The following is a 20,797-nucleotide window of genomic DNA, read 5'->3' as shown; positions in this document are numbered from 1 at the left end:
GTATTATTTGTAATATTATCCACTCATTCTTCTGTGTGCAAATCCAGGTCTGCAGCTTGATCACCAGAAGAGTTTCTGTAGGAATCCAAATCTCCCTCAAAAATATAAAAGACAGATGCATTTGGGAGATTTCTTCAGGTTATTTTAATGGTCTATCTTTAGTCAACATGCAGGAATTAAGAGAAAAAGTAAGAATCCATAGCATGTGCTGAGCTCCATCTTCCAAGCACCTGGGGGTTTTGATAGTGGTAGCATTCTAAACTTTATGGAGACAAAGATACCAATATTTTTCATTTGTCTCATGCTTTAATCTACCTTGTAAATGTCAGTTATATATTCACTCATATTTCTAAAAGAATTTTTTGTTTCTTTTTTATGTATTTACCTAATTTACCTGGAATTATTGATAAGATATGGTTCTGATTAGATTTTTTTCCCTCAAATATCTGTCAGAGCTCCTAATATTATTTTATTCTTCTTTCTCTCATTCTTTTTTTTTTTGAGATGGAGTTTCTCTCTTGTTGCCCAGCCTGGAGTACAATGGCGTGATCTCAGCTCACTGCAACCTCCGCCTCCTAGGTTCAAGTGATTCTCCTGCCTCAGCCTCCCGAGTAGCTGGGATTACAGGCATGTACCACCATGCCTGGCTAATTTTTGTATTTTTCTAGTAGAGATGGGGTTTCACCATGTTGGCCAGGCTGGTCTTGAACTCCTAACCTCAGCTGGTCCATCAGCCTCAGCCTCCCAAAGTGCTGCGATTACAGGCGTGAGCCATCATGCCCAGCCATTTCTCTCAGTCCTGGGAAATACTTCCTTTACCAGACACAAAAATCATATGTAGACCAACATCTAGTTTTGAGTTATCTACTGTTATTAAAATTTGAAATAACTTGAATAATTTATGCCTATATCACCCACTGTCTGCCGACTTTAAAAAATATTCTTAAGATTATTCTCAATTTTAATTGGCTGACTTTAGAATCGTTGCCATTTGTTTTGAGTTAAGCCTATGTATTAATGTAAGAAATAAAAACGTGTCTCCTCTCCAAAAGTAGGTGTGATTTTACAATTATTCAAATTTTATTTTGTGTTTCTTCTTATAATTTAAGAACTCTCTTTGCTAAGGCCTGAGATTTTACTTGTTATGAATTATTTATGGAATAATCTCTCATTTTGTGCTTTAGTATTCTATGATTTGTGTGGCTCTTGTTAATTTAAAAAGGTGATCAAATTCCCTCCATATTTCACAACTCCTAATTGTATATACATGAAACATTTGTACATCTTTAATTCTCACTTTTGCAAAACTTTATTATTTCTCTCTAGTTATATCATTTTCCTTTTTGACAATATAGCACACAATTTAGCGAAATATCTAATACCCTTAGGAAGGGTGCTATGATTAATTTCCAATGTAAGGAATTCCACAGGACACTGAAATTCTTTGTTATCCTGTAACTAGAAACGGAATGATCCATACTCTTCCAAGGAACAGATATAAATAAAAACTAGTGAGAGAAAATGGTTTTGCAGGTTAGGTTAAACCAGTGTCTGCAAATTAGAATTCTAATAGTCCAAATTCACATTTCTGGGTTAATCCCATGAAAGCTCCAGACTATTTCTTTTGGGTACAAAGAATTACACAGTAATGGAACCAAGAACAATTTTACATGGAGATATTTTGTATATTTTCTTCATTTTCCTTTTCATGAAATTTGTGAATAACCTAGAATTTAGTACTAGCATTTGATTCTCAACTCCCATTTGGTGAACAGCATAATTATTTTAGGTGGAAGAGCTAATGCAATGCCTTAAGCTAAGGATTGTTTTTCCTCTTTCTCTAAACCTGAAGCTTTCATACTTGAGATATCTATCACTTTGCTCTGCTGCTATGGAAACAACAATGGATATAACTAATTAAATTAAAACTTGCCCATTTATTGTAATACGGACAGAGCACACATCTTAAAATTATACCTTACTGGACCTTCATCTGTAAAATGTGGAATAATAACAATGGAAAATGGACTGGAAAATATTAAAGTGTCTCATAAATATTTGTATGATAATATAGAAATACTATTTTATTCCTCTATTTTATATAGAAATATTAAAGCCACCAATTACTGAGTTATATTATTCATTTTCTTCTTATTTCCAGCATGAAATCACTAAAACAGTATTTAATAAATCTCTCAATATGCCTGGAGCTATGAGAACTAATAGGCAATTTACAGATCAATTTTTACCACCTATTAAAGGCTTAAATTTAATGAAAAATTATAATCCAGAACTTGGTATTTTTTAAAAATATGCAGAAATTTATAAGAAAATGTTTCCTAAGTCAGCATGAAATATTTGTAGACAAGAAATTTGTTAGAGATTTTAAACAATGTATGGATTAAACAATTATAGGCACTTATTAATAAATAATAGACCCTTACTACCCATTTATGATGGTTATAAAGTGTTATCTTTTGAAAAAGTGATTTTTCTTTAATTATTTTAATTATTACATTTCATGCATAGAAAGCAACATAGGAACTATTATTAAATCCTACCTAGATAGAAATAAAATGGCTTGAGCTACAAATTTAGAGGCTGTTTCTACGTGACAGCAAGACATTTCAACAATTAAGTCAGTTCAGTAAATATCAGACAAATATTATTTCACTGAACTGCTGCATTGAACTCACTTTAGTTGCTTCACTGAACTGACAGTTTTTTTTTCTGGTTGGTTGACATAAAAATAGTTATTAGTAAAAGGAAAGTGTGCATTTTGTAAAAACTATGACAATGATATTTAATTTCCTTTCGAACAGTATTAATTTAAATATGTGGCATATATTGTTCAAAGAGTCTTAAAGCGTAAAATTGAGTAATCTTTTATGGTACAACACACACACACACACACACACACACACCCTTTTGGTGCATTTGCATTACAAAAAATTGGAAGAAAGTGTTACCTCCTTGTATAACCTTTTCATTCAACAGTTTTACGATTCCTATGATACAATCAGAAATTTATTTTGTTTCTGTCCTTGAATTTTTTTTTTTTCTTTTTTTGAGACGGCATCTCACTCTGTCACTCAGGCTAGAGTGCAGTGGCACGATCTCCGCTCACTGCAACCTCCACCTCCTGGGTTGAAGCAATTCTCCTTCCTCAGCTTCCCGAATAGCTGGGACTACAGGTGCGCCACCACACCCAGCTAATTTTTGTATTTTCAGTGGAGACGGGGTTTCACCTTGTTGGCCAGGGTGGTCTCGATCTCCTGACCTCGTGATCCTCCCACCTCAGCCTCCCAAAGTGCTGGGATTACAGGCGTGAGCCACCACACCCGGCCAAGGAGAACATTTTCGGTTTTTTTTTTTTTTTTTTTGGACAGAGTTTCACTCTTGTTGCCCAGGCTGGAGTACAGTGCCGCAATCTCAGCTCACAGCAACCTCCACCTCCCGGGTTCAAATGATTCTCCTACCTCAGCCTCCCAAGTAGCTGGGATTACAGGTATGCACCACCATGCCTGGCTAATTTTTGTATTTTTAGTAGAAACGGGGTTTCTGCATGTTGGCCAGGCTAGTCTTGAACTCCCGACTTCAGGGGATCCTCCTGCCTCAGCCTCCCAAGGTGTTGAGATTACAGGCCTGAGCTGCCGTGCCCAGCTGAACTATTTTTTTTTGTAACTCAAACAGATTCTGATAGACAAAATCTATTTCTGAGTATTGCTAATATTCTGTTACTTAATCTGGGTGCTGGTTACACAGTATATTCTGTTTGTGAAAATTGAGTATGCTATACACTTATGCTATAAGCATTTTTTTTCTGTTTGTATGTTTTACTCCAATAAAAGTTTTGTAAAACTGTCCAGGTCCATACATTAATCAAAAATTATTTAAGTCTGTCCTTCATCATTTGGATCTTTTAATTTGTGAGAAGCTGATAAAAGCAAATGGTCCTTCTTCCATTTCTAATGCTTGCATTCCATCTTGCTAACCAGAGTTTCTGACAACTCCATGGTCAGGTGAAGAAAGGATACAGGTTAGAGGGTTACGTTAGTTAGGATTGTCCAGAGAAACATAATTAATGAAATGCATGTATAGGTATGGAAATAAATTTATTTTAAAAAATTGGTTCAGATGATTGTAGGGGCTGGGAGGTCTGGCAGGCTAAAGACCCAGAGAAGAGATGAATTCCCTCTTCCTTGGGGGACCTGGGTGTTTTTCTCCTAAAACCTTCAACTGATTGGATGTGGTCCATATGCATTATGGGAGGTTTTTTGCTTTACTCAAAATCTACTGATTTGAATGTTAATCTCATCTAAAAGATTTGCATGACATCCAGACTGGTGTTTGTCCAAATATCTGGGCAATGAGGCCAAGTTGATATGTAAAGTTAACCATCACAGAGGTCATGAGGTTCTTGTTTTACTTTACTTTTTCAAGTTGATGATGTACCTCTGGGCAGAACAGATCATCAAAATGACTTTTTTATGTCTTTTTCTCTCTTTGATACTTCCCAGATTCCTGAAATGACTACTAGAAACAACTAACTGCACTTCTATGACCTGGGTAATGTATTCCCTTTTGCTGACCAATCTAACTCGGCTTGTTACTATTGTTGCTGAGTATTTGTATGTTTTAAGTGCACCCTATTCTCTGATTATGTTTTCCTCTTTCAGAAGTCGTTAGGGGCAAGATTTTAAATGGTTCTGCTCTGGCTAACTCTCTCATTTGGTGATATTTGATCCATAGAGAGTAAAGGTTGATCCCAACACAGCTACCTCTATTTCTGCACACTGTGTAGCAGAAAGCTAGCCTATCTCTTGTCTTTTACGTGTTCTGGCAGGCATACTATACAGGCCACTAACCACAAACTGCAGAAGATGCATATTAACCTTTTTAAATAGTATCCATGAAAAACCTCTTATAAGGTTTTGGGTTAGAGGTGAACGTAGTCCACCCCTCGATCTTAGCTTTAATGGAGTAACACTCAAAGCTCAGCTCTCTACAGAGAAATTCAGTCTAAAATCCTCTGTTAATCTACCACAATCCAAATATTTACAAAGCAGGTATAGATGAGGGTTTAAGATCCATATAGCATGTGTTTTTTTCTTTTAATAACTGCATTCTTTTAGGGTGGCCTGACAAATAACTTTGTGATCTAATAATTATTGTCTTGTTGTCCCAGCTAAAACTTAACAGTCCATTGAATACGTTTATAAATTGAATATTTGACTTGTGGTATCAGATCCAACACCCCTTGATATATTTATGAAGAACAGTGTTTTCACACAAGCATGCATACCTATATAAAGTCCATAAATTGATGAAGCAGAAAGATAGCCTACGTTTTGTTAAAATTTTTTTAGATGGTATGCTGTGTCTTCCTTTGGCAGGGAAGACTAACCATGATGCTTTGTTCTTTGGCAGACGCACTACTAGAATACCAGGAGAGATTATGGTACAATATATTATAATTGATTACATAAGAGACTAGAAGGCGTCAATGGCAGAACAAGAGACAGGAGTAAAAGGGGAAAGGGCAGAGAAAAGTAATACATGCTCAGCAGGCATGGCAAATACAGAAGATATAAAGCCAGTCATAGTTAATAGCAGTTGAGTCAAAAGAGATGAGCTCAAATTCAAGAATTATCACAGAGTGAGTGTGTTGTGACCAGTGGAGGGGGAAGGGCCAAAGTAACAGCAGATGATGTTCAGAGATACAGGAAGACAGAAGTTTGTGACCAATTGTAAAGTCTGAAATTGAGAAGTGAGAACTCAGGCGTAGATTTGAGAATTTTCATGGACAGAATTTCATCCCCAAGGAAAGGTTTTTAAGTGAGAACAACTCATAAAGTACTCTTACTCTCAATAAAGATGTTAAGGCATCCTATTCATAAGGTAGGTGTTTGGCTATAATTATCAGAGAAAAAATGTGTTTTGCTTACTTGTTCTCATGACCTAACAAATGCCTAAAAAATAAAACCAGTGTACAAGTTCAAAGCCATCCTACCAGCAAAAGGATGCCAATTTAACTAGCTCATCATTAGGCTAGCAATTCAGATCCCCAGGGTAATGATCATTATTTTTCCATAGTTTCATTGTACTAGTCAGCCTTTATTTTGTTGCAAACACAGATCAACTGAAGAAAATGAAGCAAACCAAACCAACTAGGATTTGCATGAAGCCAGAGTCTAAAAGCTATTAATCTATCACCAGGTCCTTCTTACTCTCTCATTCTCTTTAGTCCATTTCTCTTTACGGACTGGTATCATTCCTTTTGAAATAGAAGATTCATGTTGTTGATATTAGCAAAAAAGAAAAATATAAAAACTTTTTCTCATAAAAAGATCAATAATGAAAAAACAGGAATGACCTCTAATACATAATTGTAGGCCGAATCTGGATATTTAGTCAATAAGCACGTTGTGAGTTGATCATATCATAAAAACTGAATCTAGACTTGAGGACCTACTAGACCTATAACTTAGATAAGTTAATAAACTTCACTCAGATTTAGTTCCTTCATATATAAAATGAATATAGAGGTACTTTGAAAAGTTGTTAGCATTAATGAAATAAAGTATAAGTGACATACTGTGGACACACAGTAGTTGCTCAATAAATAGTTGAAAGGATCAATCAGTACATATAACAGTATTCCCAGGCCACACCAAAAAGGGTTAACAATTGTAACAGTATTTATTCTGATCCCTCAATCAGTATTTCAGAAACTAGAACAACTTACTGAGAACTTTCCTTTTGTAATGGGTCTTTGCAAGCTTATTTTCATTTTATGCCTTTGTCAACTGCTCCTTTTGGTAATGAAGATATCAAGAATGGCACATAGGCTCCTTTCTGCCACTGTAGTACTATTGGCTCTTCTCACTGCAGCCAATGCTGGTGTTTCAAAGCAGGTTTCTCCCTAAGTTATTATGATTCTCATACATTACAAAAAGAAGCCTTCCTTTTTTGTTTCCTAGTTTATCTTTCTTACAACTTGAAAAATGTTTCACAGGAACTGGGGCAGAGTTAAGAAACTCCCATCTGTGGCAGAATCAGGAATTTTTCTCCTCACCGATAGTCAGTGTCTTGAACTAAAGTATATGAATCTTGGCTACCTCTTATTTCTGAGTGTATTCCCTACTTTCTACGAGTGTATCACTAATTTTTAAAAATGATGTGGCCACTTTATTTATGACTTTCAAGGCTGTTGTCCCTGAGTATAATAGCTTCTCACAGTTGCTCCGAGGAAGACAAGAAAGTCCAGATGCTAGCAGGACCCTGTCAGCCATCTTCCATACCTTCAGTCTTAGATGTGATTATACAGATGGCATTAGAATAGGATTCATCACTAACAGAAAACAAAACAGATGCACAGAGAGCGATCATTCAAAAGTGGCAACAGTACTTTAGATTCCCTGTCTGCTAATTTAATGTAGATTACAAGCTGCAAAGACAATGAGCCAATGCCTTTATTTTGTAGTTCAGAGACTTTGTCTTAGCCAGGGTCCTGGAAGGAAGCAACACATCAAAGAGTTTAATTAAAGAGAGTTCAGTAAAAGGACAATTTACAGAGATGAATCGGATTTGATGGAAATGACAAGAGATCATCTAGTATACAGGAATTTGCAATAGTGGGAGGCTGCTACTATCCATTGTTCTATAGGTGAAAGGAATGGCATGTATGGGAAATCCTAGAGGGAGCTATAAGCATGGAAGAGGGGCTCAGAGATCAGCTGTGGCTGCAGAAAAATACAGCCACTGCTAAAACTATAGCCCAACAGAGAGCCCAACAGAGAGGCAATAGGAATAAATACCCCATCTCTCACTCCGCTTACCCTGTTGATACTCCAATTGGTGAAACCCAGATAGTAGCTAGACAACAAAGACATCTGGTGACACAGCCTGTAGAAGTCAGCCTTCTAAAGCACAGAACAGTGAAGAGAAGGTCAAGTAATGTATCTAAAGGTAAAAATGGGGAGTGGCCAGCCAGTCTACCCCTTTTGTCATTCAGATTCCATTCTCATCCTTTTATTTAGACAAAGTCTAGCATTTGAAGCACAAACTCATAAATGTCAATTTGCTATTGTCCTACCAATGACTTGTTCTCCATCCAGTACCACCAATGGTGATTATAATATTTGTTGCCACTACATGACCATCAATTACCAACCACAAGGAGATCATCTGTGTACCCGTCCAGTAAATACAACAAAATCCACAAATCCATTTGAGAGTTTGGGTCTTATGTTCAAACCTGATATCAATTATTTTATCTTTCATAATCATAAATTAATATTCAAAAATTTAAAGAGACAACAGGTTGAAGATTCCCTATCCAAAAAACTTGGAATCAAGTTTCAGATTTCAAATTTTGAATTTTGGAATATTTGCATATACACAATGAGATATTTTGAGACTAGGACTCCAGTCTAAACACAAAACTTATTTGTTTTATATACACCTTACACATACAGCCTGAAACTAATTTTATGCAATATTTCAAATATTTTTGCACATAAAACAAAGTTTTGACTGTGTTTTGACTACAACCTATCACATAAGGTCAGGTGTAGAATTTTCCACTTGTGCATTCACTTCAGCACTCAAAAAGTTTAGGATTTTGGTGCATTTTGGAATTTTTAGATTAGGTATGTTTAACCTGTATAACAAAAGGACAATTTTCAGATGTGTGGACATGGCTAAGGAGTGGATGAGGAACAATAAAGGTCTCAGGGTCTAGGAACTTCATGACTTTTAGTAAAACTCTTCCTAATGGGCAAAGGGAAGAAACAGTGATTCAGAGTGTGATGTGACTGGAAACTCTCACAAAGACTAAGTCTTAGGTAGATGAAACAGCCACCAACAAAAGTGTGATCTGATATAGGAGGAGCAAGGAAGATAAATACCCAACCTCTCTACTTTCCCACCTTTTGTCAGTGCATATTACTGACCAAACCAAAAGGAAGCCAGAAGTCAAGAGAGCCTGTATATTGCCTTTTAATAGAATTTGTTCTCACACAATGCAGAGAAGAGCAGAAAAGAATAGACAGTAAAATCAAGATTGTCATAGGTGAAAACTAGCACTGTCATTAATTTGGGTCTCTTCTACGTTAGAAGTTAATCATTGATGTCTCTAATAGGAAGTTCAAAATCATTATAAGCGTTTGGAACAGGAAAATCTTACCACATAATTAGATAGCACACTGAGTCCCAAGGCACATTGATGAGATTTCTCTTTTCTTTCAAATATAAAATTGCCTGATTTCCACTGCCTCTATTTCACTGAGATTCCATGATGCAAAACAAAATGAGTTAAAATATGGTTATCTATTTAGTCATTAGATATACATTTAATAAATTTCTTCTGTGTAACTGACACAATGAAGGCATTTAAAATTATATTTTGGAATTTAATAGCAAAGTTTTAATATTTCTCTTATGTCAAAGAGAAGGGAACAAAATGTTGGAGAAGAAAAATGTTGGGAAGGAATTAGAAAGGCTATTATTCAAAAATAAAGCAGAACATTCAAAATTGCATAAAAGAAAAGTCTCATTTGTTTGCAGAATGACAAATCTATGCTACTTCAGTAATGGCTACAAAAGTCAGACGCTTGCTTTACTCCAGCAGGGAAACATATCCATCATGAGGCTTAACATGCTCTTGTGTACTTTCTCGAATGCTTTGCTAACACCTGCTGATTTACCTGCAATACATTTTCCAGAAACTGTTGAGTAAAATGACAACATATATATTGAGTTTCACACTTCAGTCTCTCCAATTAACAGTGTTTGCAGTACCAGCTGTGAGCCCGGGAGAGGATTTAATGTTAAGTACAGCGGTCTAGTTAACAACAACAAAAAAGCTGAGCCATGAATATGCTGAATGTTTGTTTCTTATCGTTTGTTTCTGAGAAATAGCTCTCTATTGCTGTTACTCAAACTTGCTCAAAGAACTAGCTCCTGACATTATATACAGGAGTAGCATGAGACAGGCTGCTGTGGTAGACACCATAATTAAAATGTGATAGTTACTAAGAAACCTTAGGCAGAGCCCCTATCCTCACCCGTTCATTTATCAAAACAATGCAAGTCCTTCTTTGCTCAGTTTCAATGATTATAAAGTGAGATAAAAGAGTTTTGAAAACAGTGGTCATATATAACACCAAGCCATGCAAAAAGGAAGAAGAAAAATAAATTTACTTACATACAAAGAGAACTAACCTTGTAGATTTTCTCTTTTTAACTCATTATCTAGGTAATAGTTGAATATTTACTGCTATTTAGGGGACTATATCTGTAGGCAAAAGATAGGAACAAGGACAGTACTATTAATAGGTTTGTATCAACTTAGAGATACTAAAAGAGTGTATAAAGTCTAGTCTTATTTAAGAGGTGATTAGAAAATCATCTATTCTAATATAGACCAGTGAGATGGGGCTGCAGTGAGCTGAGATCATGCCACTGTACTCCAACCTGGGCCACAGAGTGAGACACTGTCTCAAAAAAAAGAAAAAAAAAGATTTAAAACTATAAAAACCCTAGGAAAAAAACCTTAGGAAGAACCCTTCTTGGCACTGGCCTGGGCAAATAATTTCTAACTAAGACCTGAAAAGCAAATGCAACAAAACCAAAAATAGACAAATGGGACCTAATTAAATTAAACAGCTTTTTGCACAGCAAAAGAATCAACAGAATAAATGAACAACATACAGAATGGGAGAAAATATTTGAAAACTATGCATTGGACAAAGGACTAATATCCAGAATCTATAAGGAACTTAAGTCAATAGGATAAAAACAAATAATCCCATTAAAAAGTGGGCAAAGCGCATGAACAAACACTTCTCAAAAGAAGACTTACAACCAGCCAAAAAACATGAAAAAAAGTTTAACGTCACTAATGGTCAGAAATGCAAAGTAAAACCACAGTGACATACCATCTTATACCAGTTAGAATGGCTATTAAAAAGTCAAGAAATAACATATGTTGGTGAGGATATGAAGAAAAGGGAATGCTTATGTGCTTTGGTGAGAATATTAATTAGTTCAATCCCTATGGAAATCAGCATAAAGATTTCTCAAAGAACTAAAATTAGAACTAACATTCACCCAGCAATCCCACTACTTAGGAAAATAAATCCTTTTATCAAAAAGACACTTGCATTCACACGTCTATTGCTGGACTATACACAATAGCAAAGTCATGGAACTTTGTGTTGATCAATGTTCAATTGGGTAAAGAGAATGTGGTATATATACACCATAGAATACTATGCAGCCATAAAAAGAATGAAATCATGTCATTTGCAGAAACGTGGATAGAGCCGGAGGTCATTATCCTAAGTAAAATAACTCAGAAACAGAAAATCAAAGGCCACATGTTCTCACTTATAAGTAGGAACTAAAATATGGGTACACATGGATAAAAAGATGGAAATAATAGACACTGGGGCCTCCAAAATGGGGGAGAATGGAGGATGTGGACAGCAGTTGAAATACTTCACACTGGGTACTATGTTCACTGTTTCTGTAATGGGTTCACTGGAATCCCAAATCTCAGCATTCTACAACATATCCATATAACCAACCTGCATATATACCCCCAAACCTAAAATGAAACAAATAGTCTTACAAACCAAATCAACAACAACAACAACAAGAGCCAAACAAATTACAAGAAAAAAAAAAAAAAAAAACACAAAGCTGTAGTTATGGCTTACAGAACAGGAGGTAAGTGAGTCAGTGTCTTGCAGTGGATGAACTGCAATTGTTTTACTATTCCTTATCTTGAGGCCAGTGCTTGTTTAGCTGCGAGAGAAAAAGAAAAATCCTCGGGGCAGTTAGAACATAGTTTATCCTTTAAGTGAAGGGGTGTATGACTTAACCTTTGCCTGGCATAATCTTAAGTCTTGTTTATAATTTGGATCTTATTGCCACATAGAGTCCATTCTGTCAGTCTTTTGGTCTCTAATTTAACATGAATGCTGGTCACTGTTGTGTCTAAACCATAGAAGGGTTGGGGAGGATAATGAAGTATGTCTGACCTCCCATCTCATCATGCCCAGGAATTTAGTTTTTAAGATTTCTCTGGGGCACACTTGGCCAAGAAATTGTCCGTTCAGTTAGTTGGGTGGCTTAGGATTTTAGTTTTGGTTCTCACCCCTAAATGTTAACATATACACCACAGTAGGAAGGTGGTAGGGTAAGAACTAGAGAATCTATGCCACTCTGTAACAAGGGAAATGTCCTGGTCAGAGAAGGGGCCTTGCTATGTATAGTGAGACTCCAGTGCCCAGTGTGGTCTCTAAGTCCATTCTTTTGCTGAGATAACTCATATCTGTGAAGCTAGAAAAAGTCTTTGGACCAATTTTAGAATACATATACTTCCTAAAAAATTCTTTCTTTCAGAATTTTACTTTATTAGTAGCACAGAGTTGTACAATTTTCTTATAATTAATTTTGTCTGTATCTATGTGCCTCTTTCCCCAAAAAAAGAAAGCGAAATCAAAATAACTCTAAAGGCTCATTTGCTCCCCAATAGCTAGTATCTTAGAATGCAGCTGGCTTCCTACATATACTTCATAAATGCATTTGTAAAAAATCCAAAAGAACATATAGTTAAACTCCTGAAAGTAGTAAGTGAATTTAGTAAGATCACTGGATATGTCAACATACATGACTTATTGAATAACTGTATACAAGTAACAATACAATAGAATATTTTTTTAAATGATAGAATTTACACTGGCATCAAAAATATATACTACCTAGGAAAAAATCTAAAACATATATACATGACAAGACTACAAATTATAAAACATTGAGGGAATTTAAGAATACCTAAATAAATGGAAGGCTGTATCACTTTCATGAATCGGAAGACTCAATATTCTAAAGATGTCAAGTAGCCCCAAATTGATCTTTAGATTAAATGCAAAACCAAGTAAAATCTCAGAATTATTTTGTAGAAAATGAGCAGCAAATTCTAAATTTTAAGAACATGAAAGGATCAATGATATCCAAGCAATCATAAATTTTAAAAGTTGGGGATGTACACTAATACTTATTTATATTTCAAAGCCATAGATATTAAGGCATTGTGATATTGACAGCACAGACGAATAGATCCATGGAACATTATAAAGATTCTAGACATAGGCATACATATATTGCAAAGGAATAATTTATGACAAGCGTATCACTGCAGTATAATATAAAAAGTCCGTTCTTCTTAGTAAATGGCACCAGATAGTCATTTTGAAAACAATCGATATTGCCACTATCTCATAAAATATAAGAAATTAAACTCCAGATACAGTATATATCTAAATTTAAAGGTGAAATAATAAAAGCTTTTGAAGTAAATACAGGTGACTAGCTTCATTGCACTGGACTAGACAAAGATACCATAAATAGGACACAGCAATCATTAACCATAAAGACAAAAAATGCCAAAAGATAAAAAAACAAGCCACAGAGTAGAAGACATTTTAAATACATATATCTAATAAAGGACTTGTGATTGTTCCTGCCTGCCTGCTCTACAGATTTCAGACTTCTTCAGCCAGCCCCCCAAATTACAAAACCGTATCCTACTCATTCTGCTTCTCTAGCGGAACCTTGAATGATACAGAATCAGTTGTCTATTGCTATGTAAAAAATTACCACATGTGCAGTAACTTTAAACAGCACCCATTTTTTATTATCATAATTTCCATGGTTCAGGAGCCCAGGCACAGTCTTATTGGGTTGTCTGCTCAGGATCTCACAAGGCTGTAATCAAGGTGTTGGCTAGGCTGCATGCCCTTATGGACCTCGGGGTTCTCTTCTAAGATTACCTGGTTGTTAGCAGAATTCAGTTATTGAATTTGTAAGATGGAGGTCCCTATTTCTTTGCTACTTATCGGCTGAGGCTCCTCTCAGTAGCTTGATGCCACCCTTAGTTCCCTGCCGCATGGCTCTCTCTCAGGTCCTGGACAGCATGGTAACTTACTCCTTTCAGACCAGTAGGAAAATCTCTGACCTCTAGACCCTCTTTTAAGGAATCACCTGATTGGGTCAAGCCCACCCAAAATAATATTTCTTTAAATTAACTTTATATCTGAAAAAAGTCCTTGAGGTCACTATATAATGTAACCTAATAAGGAGAGTGATATCCATCATATTCACAGATATTGCCCATATTCAAGGGATAGTATTATGTATAGTTTTTATGCCAGGGAGTGGAAATCTTAGGAGCCATCTTAGAGCTTCGCTGGCTGACAACAGTCCACTCCATAGCTCTTAATAAATCACTTCCTTCACACTTGCAAAATACATTCATATTTTCCAAAGATTCCTAAGAATTTTATGCCATTCAGCATCAGCTCAAAGTCCAAAATCTCATCATTTAAATCAGATACAAGTGAGCAAGAGGCTCCCAGATGTAATCTGTTAAGTACAGCACCTGGAACTCAATTTCTGTCCATATGTACACCTGTGAAACTAAAGCACTAAGTTATTTACCCTCCATGTACTTAACATAAAAAGGTAGGACCGGCATATGACAGTAGTTATAAATATTCCAGTTCAAGAGAGGGGAAAAATGGAAGGTAGAAAGGACCCACTTGTCCATAACAGTTCTGAAATCCAGCTAGAGTTCCTTGATTGGGTTTCAAAGCCTGAGAATAATTCTCCTTGGCTTTCAGTTCCTTCTTCAATCAGTGTCCTTTGTTCTGCCCACTGAGTCATTCCTTTTATAGGAAAGGATGTTCTTTCAGCTGAGTACAGTAGTTTTATTAGCCTACTTCCTGCCAGTAGAATCTTGGGATTCTGACAGCCTTCTTTCATTTTATATTCTCTATCCCGTTTAGTTCAACTTGGCAGCATTTCTGCTGAAATAATTTTCTCAAGAATGGTGAGAATCTTGCATGGATTTTATTGGGTTTCACCCCATTAGACAAAAGCCACACCTACCATGTTTTTTTCCAGATAATCTTTTATCTTTGGCTCCTAATGAGATGGCTGAGAGACAGTGCTCTTTAAGTTTCCAACAGGCCCTCTGCTTTGATTGAGGGTGTCTGTAAGGTGCACAGTTAATTTCCGTGAAATGACCTTTTATGTGTCTGAATATTCGGACCTTTTGATCTTTCAGAAGTTTTAGTAAAAGGTTGAACAGTTACATACTCAGCCATTTCTTTATGCCACATGTTCAGCTGTCATTTCTGACTTTTACCATCTTTTGCCACTTGGAGAGGCTGAGATTTTCAAAGTTACCTGTTCCTAGTTCTTTTTGTTTAACAGTTCTCCCCTCAATATCTCTCTCCCTTGTCACATTTCATTACAAGGAAGCAGCCAGGTAGCAGCCTTGACTCCTTAGCCACAGAATCACCTTCATTGTTTACAAATTCTGTTTTCCATATAACTTCACTATGTTCTCTACCAGTACAAGTATCTCTTTTCTTCCAGTTTTTAATAACATATTCCTCACTTCTTTCTGAACCCTCACCAGTAGCATTCCTATGGTCAGTAATTCCGACATGATATTCAAGGCCATTGACACAGTCTTCATCATGTTCTTCAACATTATTGTAACCTTAACTACTGTTTAGTACTAAAACCACACGTACATTTTAAATATTTTTTTTTACAGCATCATTCTACTTCTTGGTACCAAAATTTGTATTCATTATCTATTTCCGCATAACAAATTTCTACAAACTTAGTGGCTGAAAACAGTGTAGTTGTATTGCTTCATAGTTTCTGTAGCTCAAGAATTTGTGCCTGGCTTAATTGGTCTTCTGCTCTGTCTCATCAACCTGAAATTGAGGTGTCAGCGGGGGCTTTGATCCCATCTGAGGGTTGGAGCACTCTTCCAAACTCCTGTGGTTACTGGCAGAATTCATTTCCTTACAGCTCTAGAATTTATGGCAGCTTGCTTCAAAATCAGCAACCCAGAAAAAGACAAAATCTGCTCCTTCAAATCTCTGAACTCTAGAAACTCTTTTAAAGGGCTCATCTGGTTATGCCAGGCCTGCGTGTGATAATTTCCTCTTTGATCAACTTAAACTGATTTGGGACCTTAAATAAGATCTGCTTAAATCTCTTCACGTTTGCCATACAATGTAACCTAATCACAGAGGTGACATCAATTATATTCACAAGCTCCATGCACACTCATAGAGAGATTGTACAGTACGTGTATGTTGGGGCAGGAGTGGGAATCTTGGGGGTTATTCTAGAAGTCTCCTACAACAGTTGTGAGGGGTGCAATGTTAGGCATGTGAAGGAAATGTTGGATGGTGTTATTTTCAAGACAGGAATGAATCATTTCTGTTTTTTCAAACTTTCACCATTCTCTTAATTTTTTCCAGCTTTATTGTGTTAACAAATACACACATGGTATACATTTTGACATTTATTTCAAGTATCTCACTTATATGTGGGATCTATACTAGACCAATTCATACAAGCAGAGAGTAGAATGGTGGTTTCTAGGGATTGTAGGGAAGTAGAAACAGACGTTGGACGAGGAGTACAAAGTTTCAGTTATGCAAGATGAATAAGCTCTGGAAGTCTAATGCACAGCAATGTGACTATAGTTAATAATACAGCATTATATATGTACTTGAAATTTGCTATGAGGGTAGATCCTGAGTTTTCTTCCTTGTTTTATTCACTGGTAACTATTGCCCTGTCTACTGGAAAAAAATGCCTTGGATTCTTAAGAGGTGGAAAAGGTTCTTCTAAGCTTCATTTTTTCAATTCTCAATCAGATATATCCCTCAATAACAGAAGCATCATTCTTAAGACCCTTGTAATAGTAAATCCAGAAAGACAAAATCAGGCAGTGAGTAGCATAATTGGAAAACTTCCTTGCAAACCTTTTTAAAGCCTTACCAAGGTTTGAATCCTTGTCATTTGTAACTAAAACAACAGGAACTTGGTTTCAGTTTATATGAAATAAGGGTATGAAATTTGAACTGAGACAGTAGGAAACTATTAAAATGAGAATCATCCAACAAACAAAAAGAAGCTCCACAACTTGGGTAGAACTTAAACTCATGAGGGATTATGCTTTAACAACTGCTAGTGGGAATAAGGAGCTCCTCGTGCATGTAAAGTTCCAATTATATAACTGACTCTTCATAAACTATTGCAACATTACAAGTTCCTGTCCTGCTGTGGAGAACAATTGTCTAATATGACCAAAAGAGAGCAAGGTTAATGACGCTGACCTCAAAAATGACAAAATTTCCCTAGCACAAGAAGCTGAATTTAGTCTTCACAGAAAAACTGCTAATCATTTTAAATATTTTTCTTTGCTAAATAATCTTTCCAACTTCATAGCCATTCTTAGGTTCCATAGTTGAGATTGCCAATTAAGACTTATATAAAAATTTGTTTCAGAATCACTGGTTATTTTTCTTTTAAAAAAAATTTCAACTTTTAGATTCAGTGGGTACATGTGCAGGTTTCTTACATGGGTATATTGTATGATGCTGAGATTTGGGGTATGAATGATCCCTTTACGCAAGTAGTGAGCATAGTGCCCAGTAAGTAGTTTTTCAGCCTTGCCTCCCTTCCTTTTTCCTTCCTCCAGTAGTCCCCAGTGTTTATTATTCCCATCTTTACGTCCATTTGTACCCAATGCTTAGCTCTCACTTATAAATGAGAACATGGAGTATTTGGTTTTCTGTTTCTGTGTGAATTTGCTTAGGATGATGACCTCTGGCTCCATCTATGTCGCTGCAAAGGACATGATTTCATTCTTTGTTGTGGCTGCATATAATTCCGTGATGTATATGTAGCATATTTCCTTTATCCAGTCCATCATTAATGGGCACCTAAGTTGATACACTCATATGTCCATTGCAGTACTAGGCACTGCAGTGGACATACGATTGCATGGGTCTTTTTTGTAGAACAATTTATTTTCCTCTGGATATATACCCAGTAATGGGATTGCTGGGTCAAATGGTAGCTATGTTTTAAATTATTTGAGAAACCTCCAGACTGCTTTTCTCAGAGGCCAAACTACTTTACATTCCGATCAAGAGTGTATAAGGGTTCCTTTTTCTCCACTGCCTCACCAGCATCTGTTATTTATTTTTCTTTTTAATAGTAGCCATTCTGATATGAGATATTATTTTATTATGGTTTTGATTTGTACTTTTCTTATGATTATCACTATTGAGCATTTTTTCATAGGTGTTTTGGTTGCTCGTATGTCTTCTTTTGAGAAATGTTTTTCATGTCCTTTTCCTCTTTATATATTAGGTTACTTGTTTTTCTTATTGAATTAAGTTGCTTATAGATTCTAGATATTAGACCCTTGTTGGATGCATAGTTTGCAAATATTTTCTCCCATTCTGTGGGTTGTCTGTTTATTCTGTTGACAGTTTCTTTTGCTGTGCAAAAAGTTATTTAGTTTAATTAGCACCCACTTGTCAATTTTTTGTTGACATTGCTTTTGAGGAGTTAGTCATAAATTATTTGCTAAGCCCAATGTCCAGAGTGGTATTTCCTAGGTTATCTTCTAGGAATTTTATAGTTTGATATCTCAGATTTAAATATTCCCTCCATCTTGAGTTGATTTTTTTATGTGGTAAACAGTAGGGGTCCAGTTTCTTTTTTCTGTATATGGCTAGCCAGTTATCCCAGCATAATTTATTGAATAGACAATCTATTCCCCATTGCTTTTTTTGTCAACTTTGTCAAAGATTAGATGGTTGTAGGTATGTGGATTTGTTTTGGGATTCTCCATTTTATTCCATTTGTCTATATGTCTGTTTTTGTACCAATGCCATATTATTTTGGTTACTGTAGCCTTACAGTATAGTTTGAAGTTGGGTAATGTGATTCCTCAACTTTGTTCTTTTTCTTAGGATTGCTTTGGTGATTTAGGTTCTTTTTTTTGTTCTATATGAATTCTAGATTAGTTTTTCTAATTCTATGAAAAATGACACTGGTAATTTGACAGGAATTGTGTTGAATCTGTAAATTGCTGTGGGCAACATGACAGTTTTAATGATACTGATCGTACCAATCCATGAGCATGAAATGTTTTTCCATTTGTTTGTGTCATCTCTGATTTATTTCAGCAGTGTTCTGTAGTGCTCCTTGTAAATCTTTTTCATCTCCTCGGTTAGATATGTTCCTAGGCATTGTATTTTTTGTGGCTATTGTAAACAGGATTGTATTCTTAATTTGGCTCTCAGCTACAAAGTTATTGGTGTATAGAAATACTACTGATTTTTGTACTTTGATTTTGTAGCCTGAAACTTTACTGTAGCCGTTTATGAAGTCTGGGAGCCTTTTAGCAGAGTATTTAGGGTTTTCTAGTATGGAATCATATTGTCAGCAAGATGAATAATTTGATTGCTCCTTTTCCTATTTGGATGCCTTTTATTTCTTTATCTTGCCTGATTAATCTGGCTAGGACTTTCTGATTATTTTTCTTAAATGCCCATGTTTACTCTTGTCTCCATACCATATTTGGATATGTGTGCATGTGTGTATTACATATATAATATATATACACACATATATGTAATGCATGTCTGTGTGTATATATGTATTATACATATATATGTGTGCATGTGTGTGTGTGTATATATATATATATATAATTTCACTGAATCATCTTATATTTCTCTGAAACATTGGAAATGCTATGGTTATCCACTTTTCCACAAGTCATGATGGTATAATTTTAGAACACTAGTTAAGAATATGGTATTAAGATATGTGTATTTTTCTGCATGTGTGTTACACTTTCCATAAAAGTTTTCTAAAATCACACAAAAAAAGAATAGGGTAGCAATATGGCATGGCATAAGCCACCCCCACCATCACCCCCACCTCATGCACACACATACTGTAAACAGAGAAAAGTAAGCCCTGTGTCAAGTGTAGTACTTTCTCAGAAGGCTGGCCAAAGGAATTGGCTTAACAGACAAGATGTTCAGCAAAAGTTTGGCTCTAAGACTGAGCCAGTCACAAAACAAATAAATGAGAAAATAATGTGGAATCAATTTTCTATGTCCAGGCTGTAAAAACCTGCAATGCCTGACACTGGAAATAATTACACCAACCTTAGCGCCTGGTGTTCAGGGATTCAGCATGGTTCTTTCTAATTCCCAGAGTGTAACTAACTAGTGCCAAGTCAACTTCCAATTATAAAATGCAATGAGAGAACCAGTTAATTTACTAGAACAGAAATTCAAATTAGAAATTAGAAAAAAACTATACCTTGTGGACTAATAACCCTAATCATTACAAAAAAAACCTTCTATGTTAAGTATTTTCATAGCCATTATTTTATTCAATCCTCATAAGATACTTTGTGGTAGACAGCTTTTGAAATGACTTATAAAGATCTTCATTTCCTTATAACTTTGTGCTATTCCTCCCTTGTGTGTGGAATAGACCTAGTGACTTTCTCCTAACAAGTAGAATATGGCAATAGCAATTCCAAAATTAGACTACAAAAGTCTTTGACTTTTATCTTCTGGCATTCTTTCTGACTCAGCTCATGTACTTGCTGTGATGAAACAAAATGCCATGTTTTGAGCCACCCTATGGAGAGGCTCATGTGGCAAGGAGCTAAGAGTGGATGTCAGCCAACAGCCAGTAAGAAAGTGAAGCTCTTGATCCACATATCCTTGAGAATATCAATTTATCAAGACCCATGTGCATAATTTTGGAAACATTCAAACCTTCAAAGAAAACCATGGTCTCAATATACATCAGTTGCAGTCTTATAAAAGACCCTGAAGCAGAAGACTCATTAAGCCATTCCCAGAGTCTA

General features: G+C 35.8%; 1 protein-coding gene across 1 annotated transcript in view; it reads left to right on the top strand.

Annotated features, from left to right (window-relative positions):
• The window catches only part of SMC2 (structural maintenance of chromosomes 2), a 436,171-nt gene that overhangs the window by 11,355 nt on the left and 404,019 nt on the right, over positions 1–20,797 (top strand). Inside the window, exon 2 of the mRNA XM_055271618.2 lies at positions 4,521–4,569. Coding sequence (XP_055127593.1) covers positions 4,561–4,569 — 9 coding nt within the window. The 5' untranslated portion in view covers positions 4,521–4,560. The remainder of the gene's footprint in view (positions 1–4,520; positions 4,570–20,797) is intronic.

Source organism: Symphalangus syndactylus, chromosome 3 (genome assembly GCF_028878055.3).
Source record: "Symphalangus syndactylus isolate Jambi chromosome 3, NHGRI_mSymSyn1-v2.1_pri, whole genome shotgun sequence".
Lineage (NCBI taxonomy): Eukaryota > Metazoa > Chordata > Mammalia > Primates > Hylobatidae > Symphalangus > Symphalangus syndactylus.
This window is presented reverse-complemented; position numbering and strand designations above follow the sequence as displayed.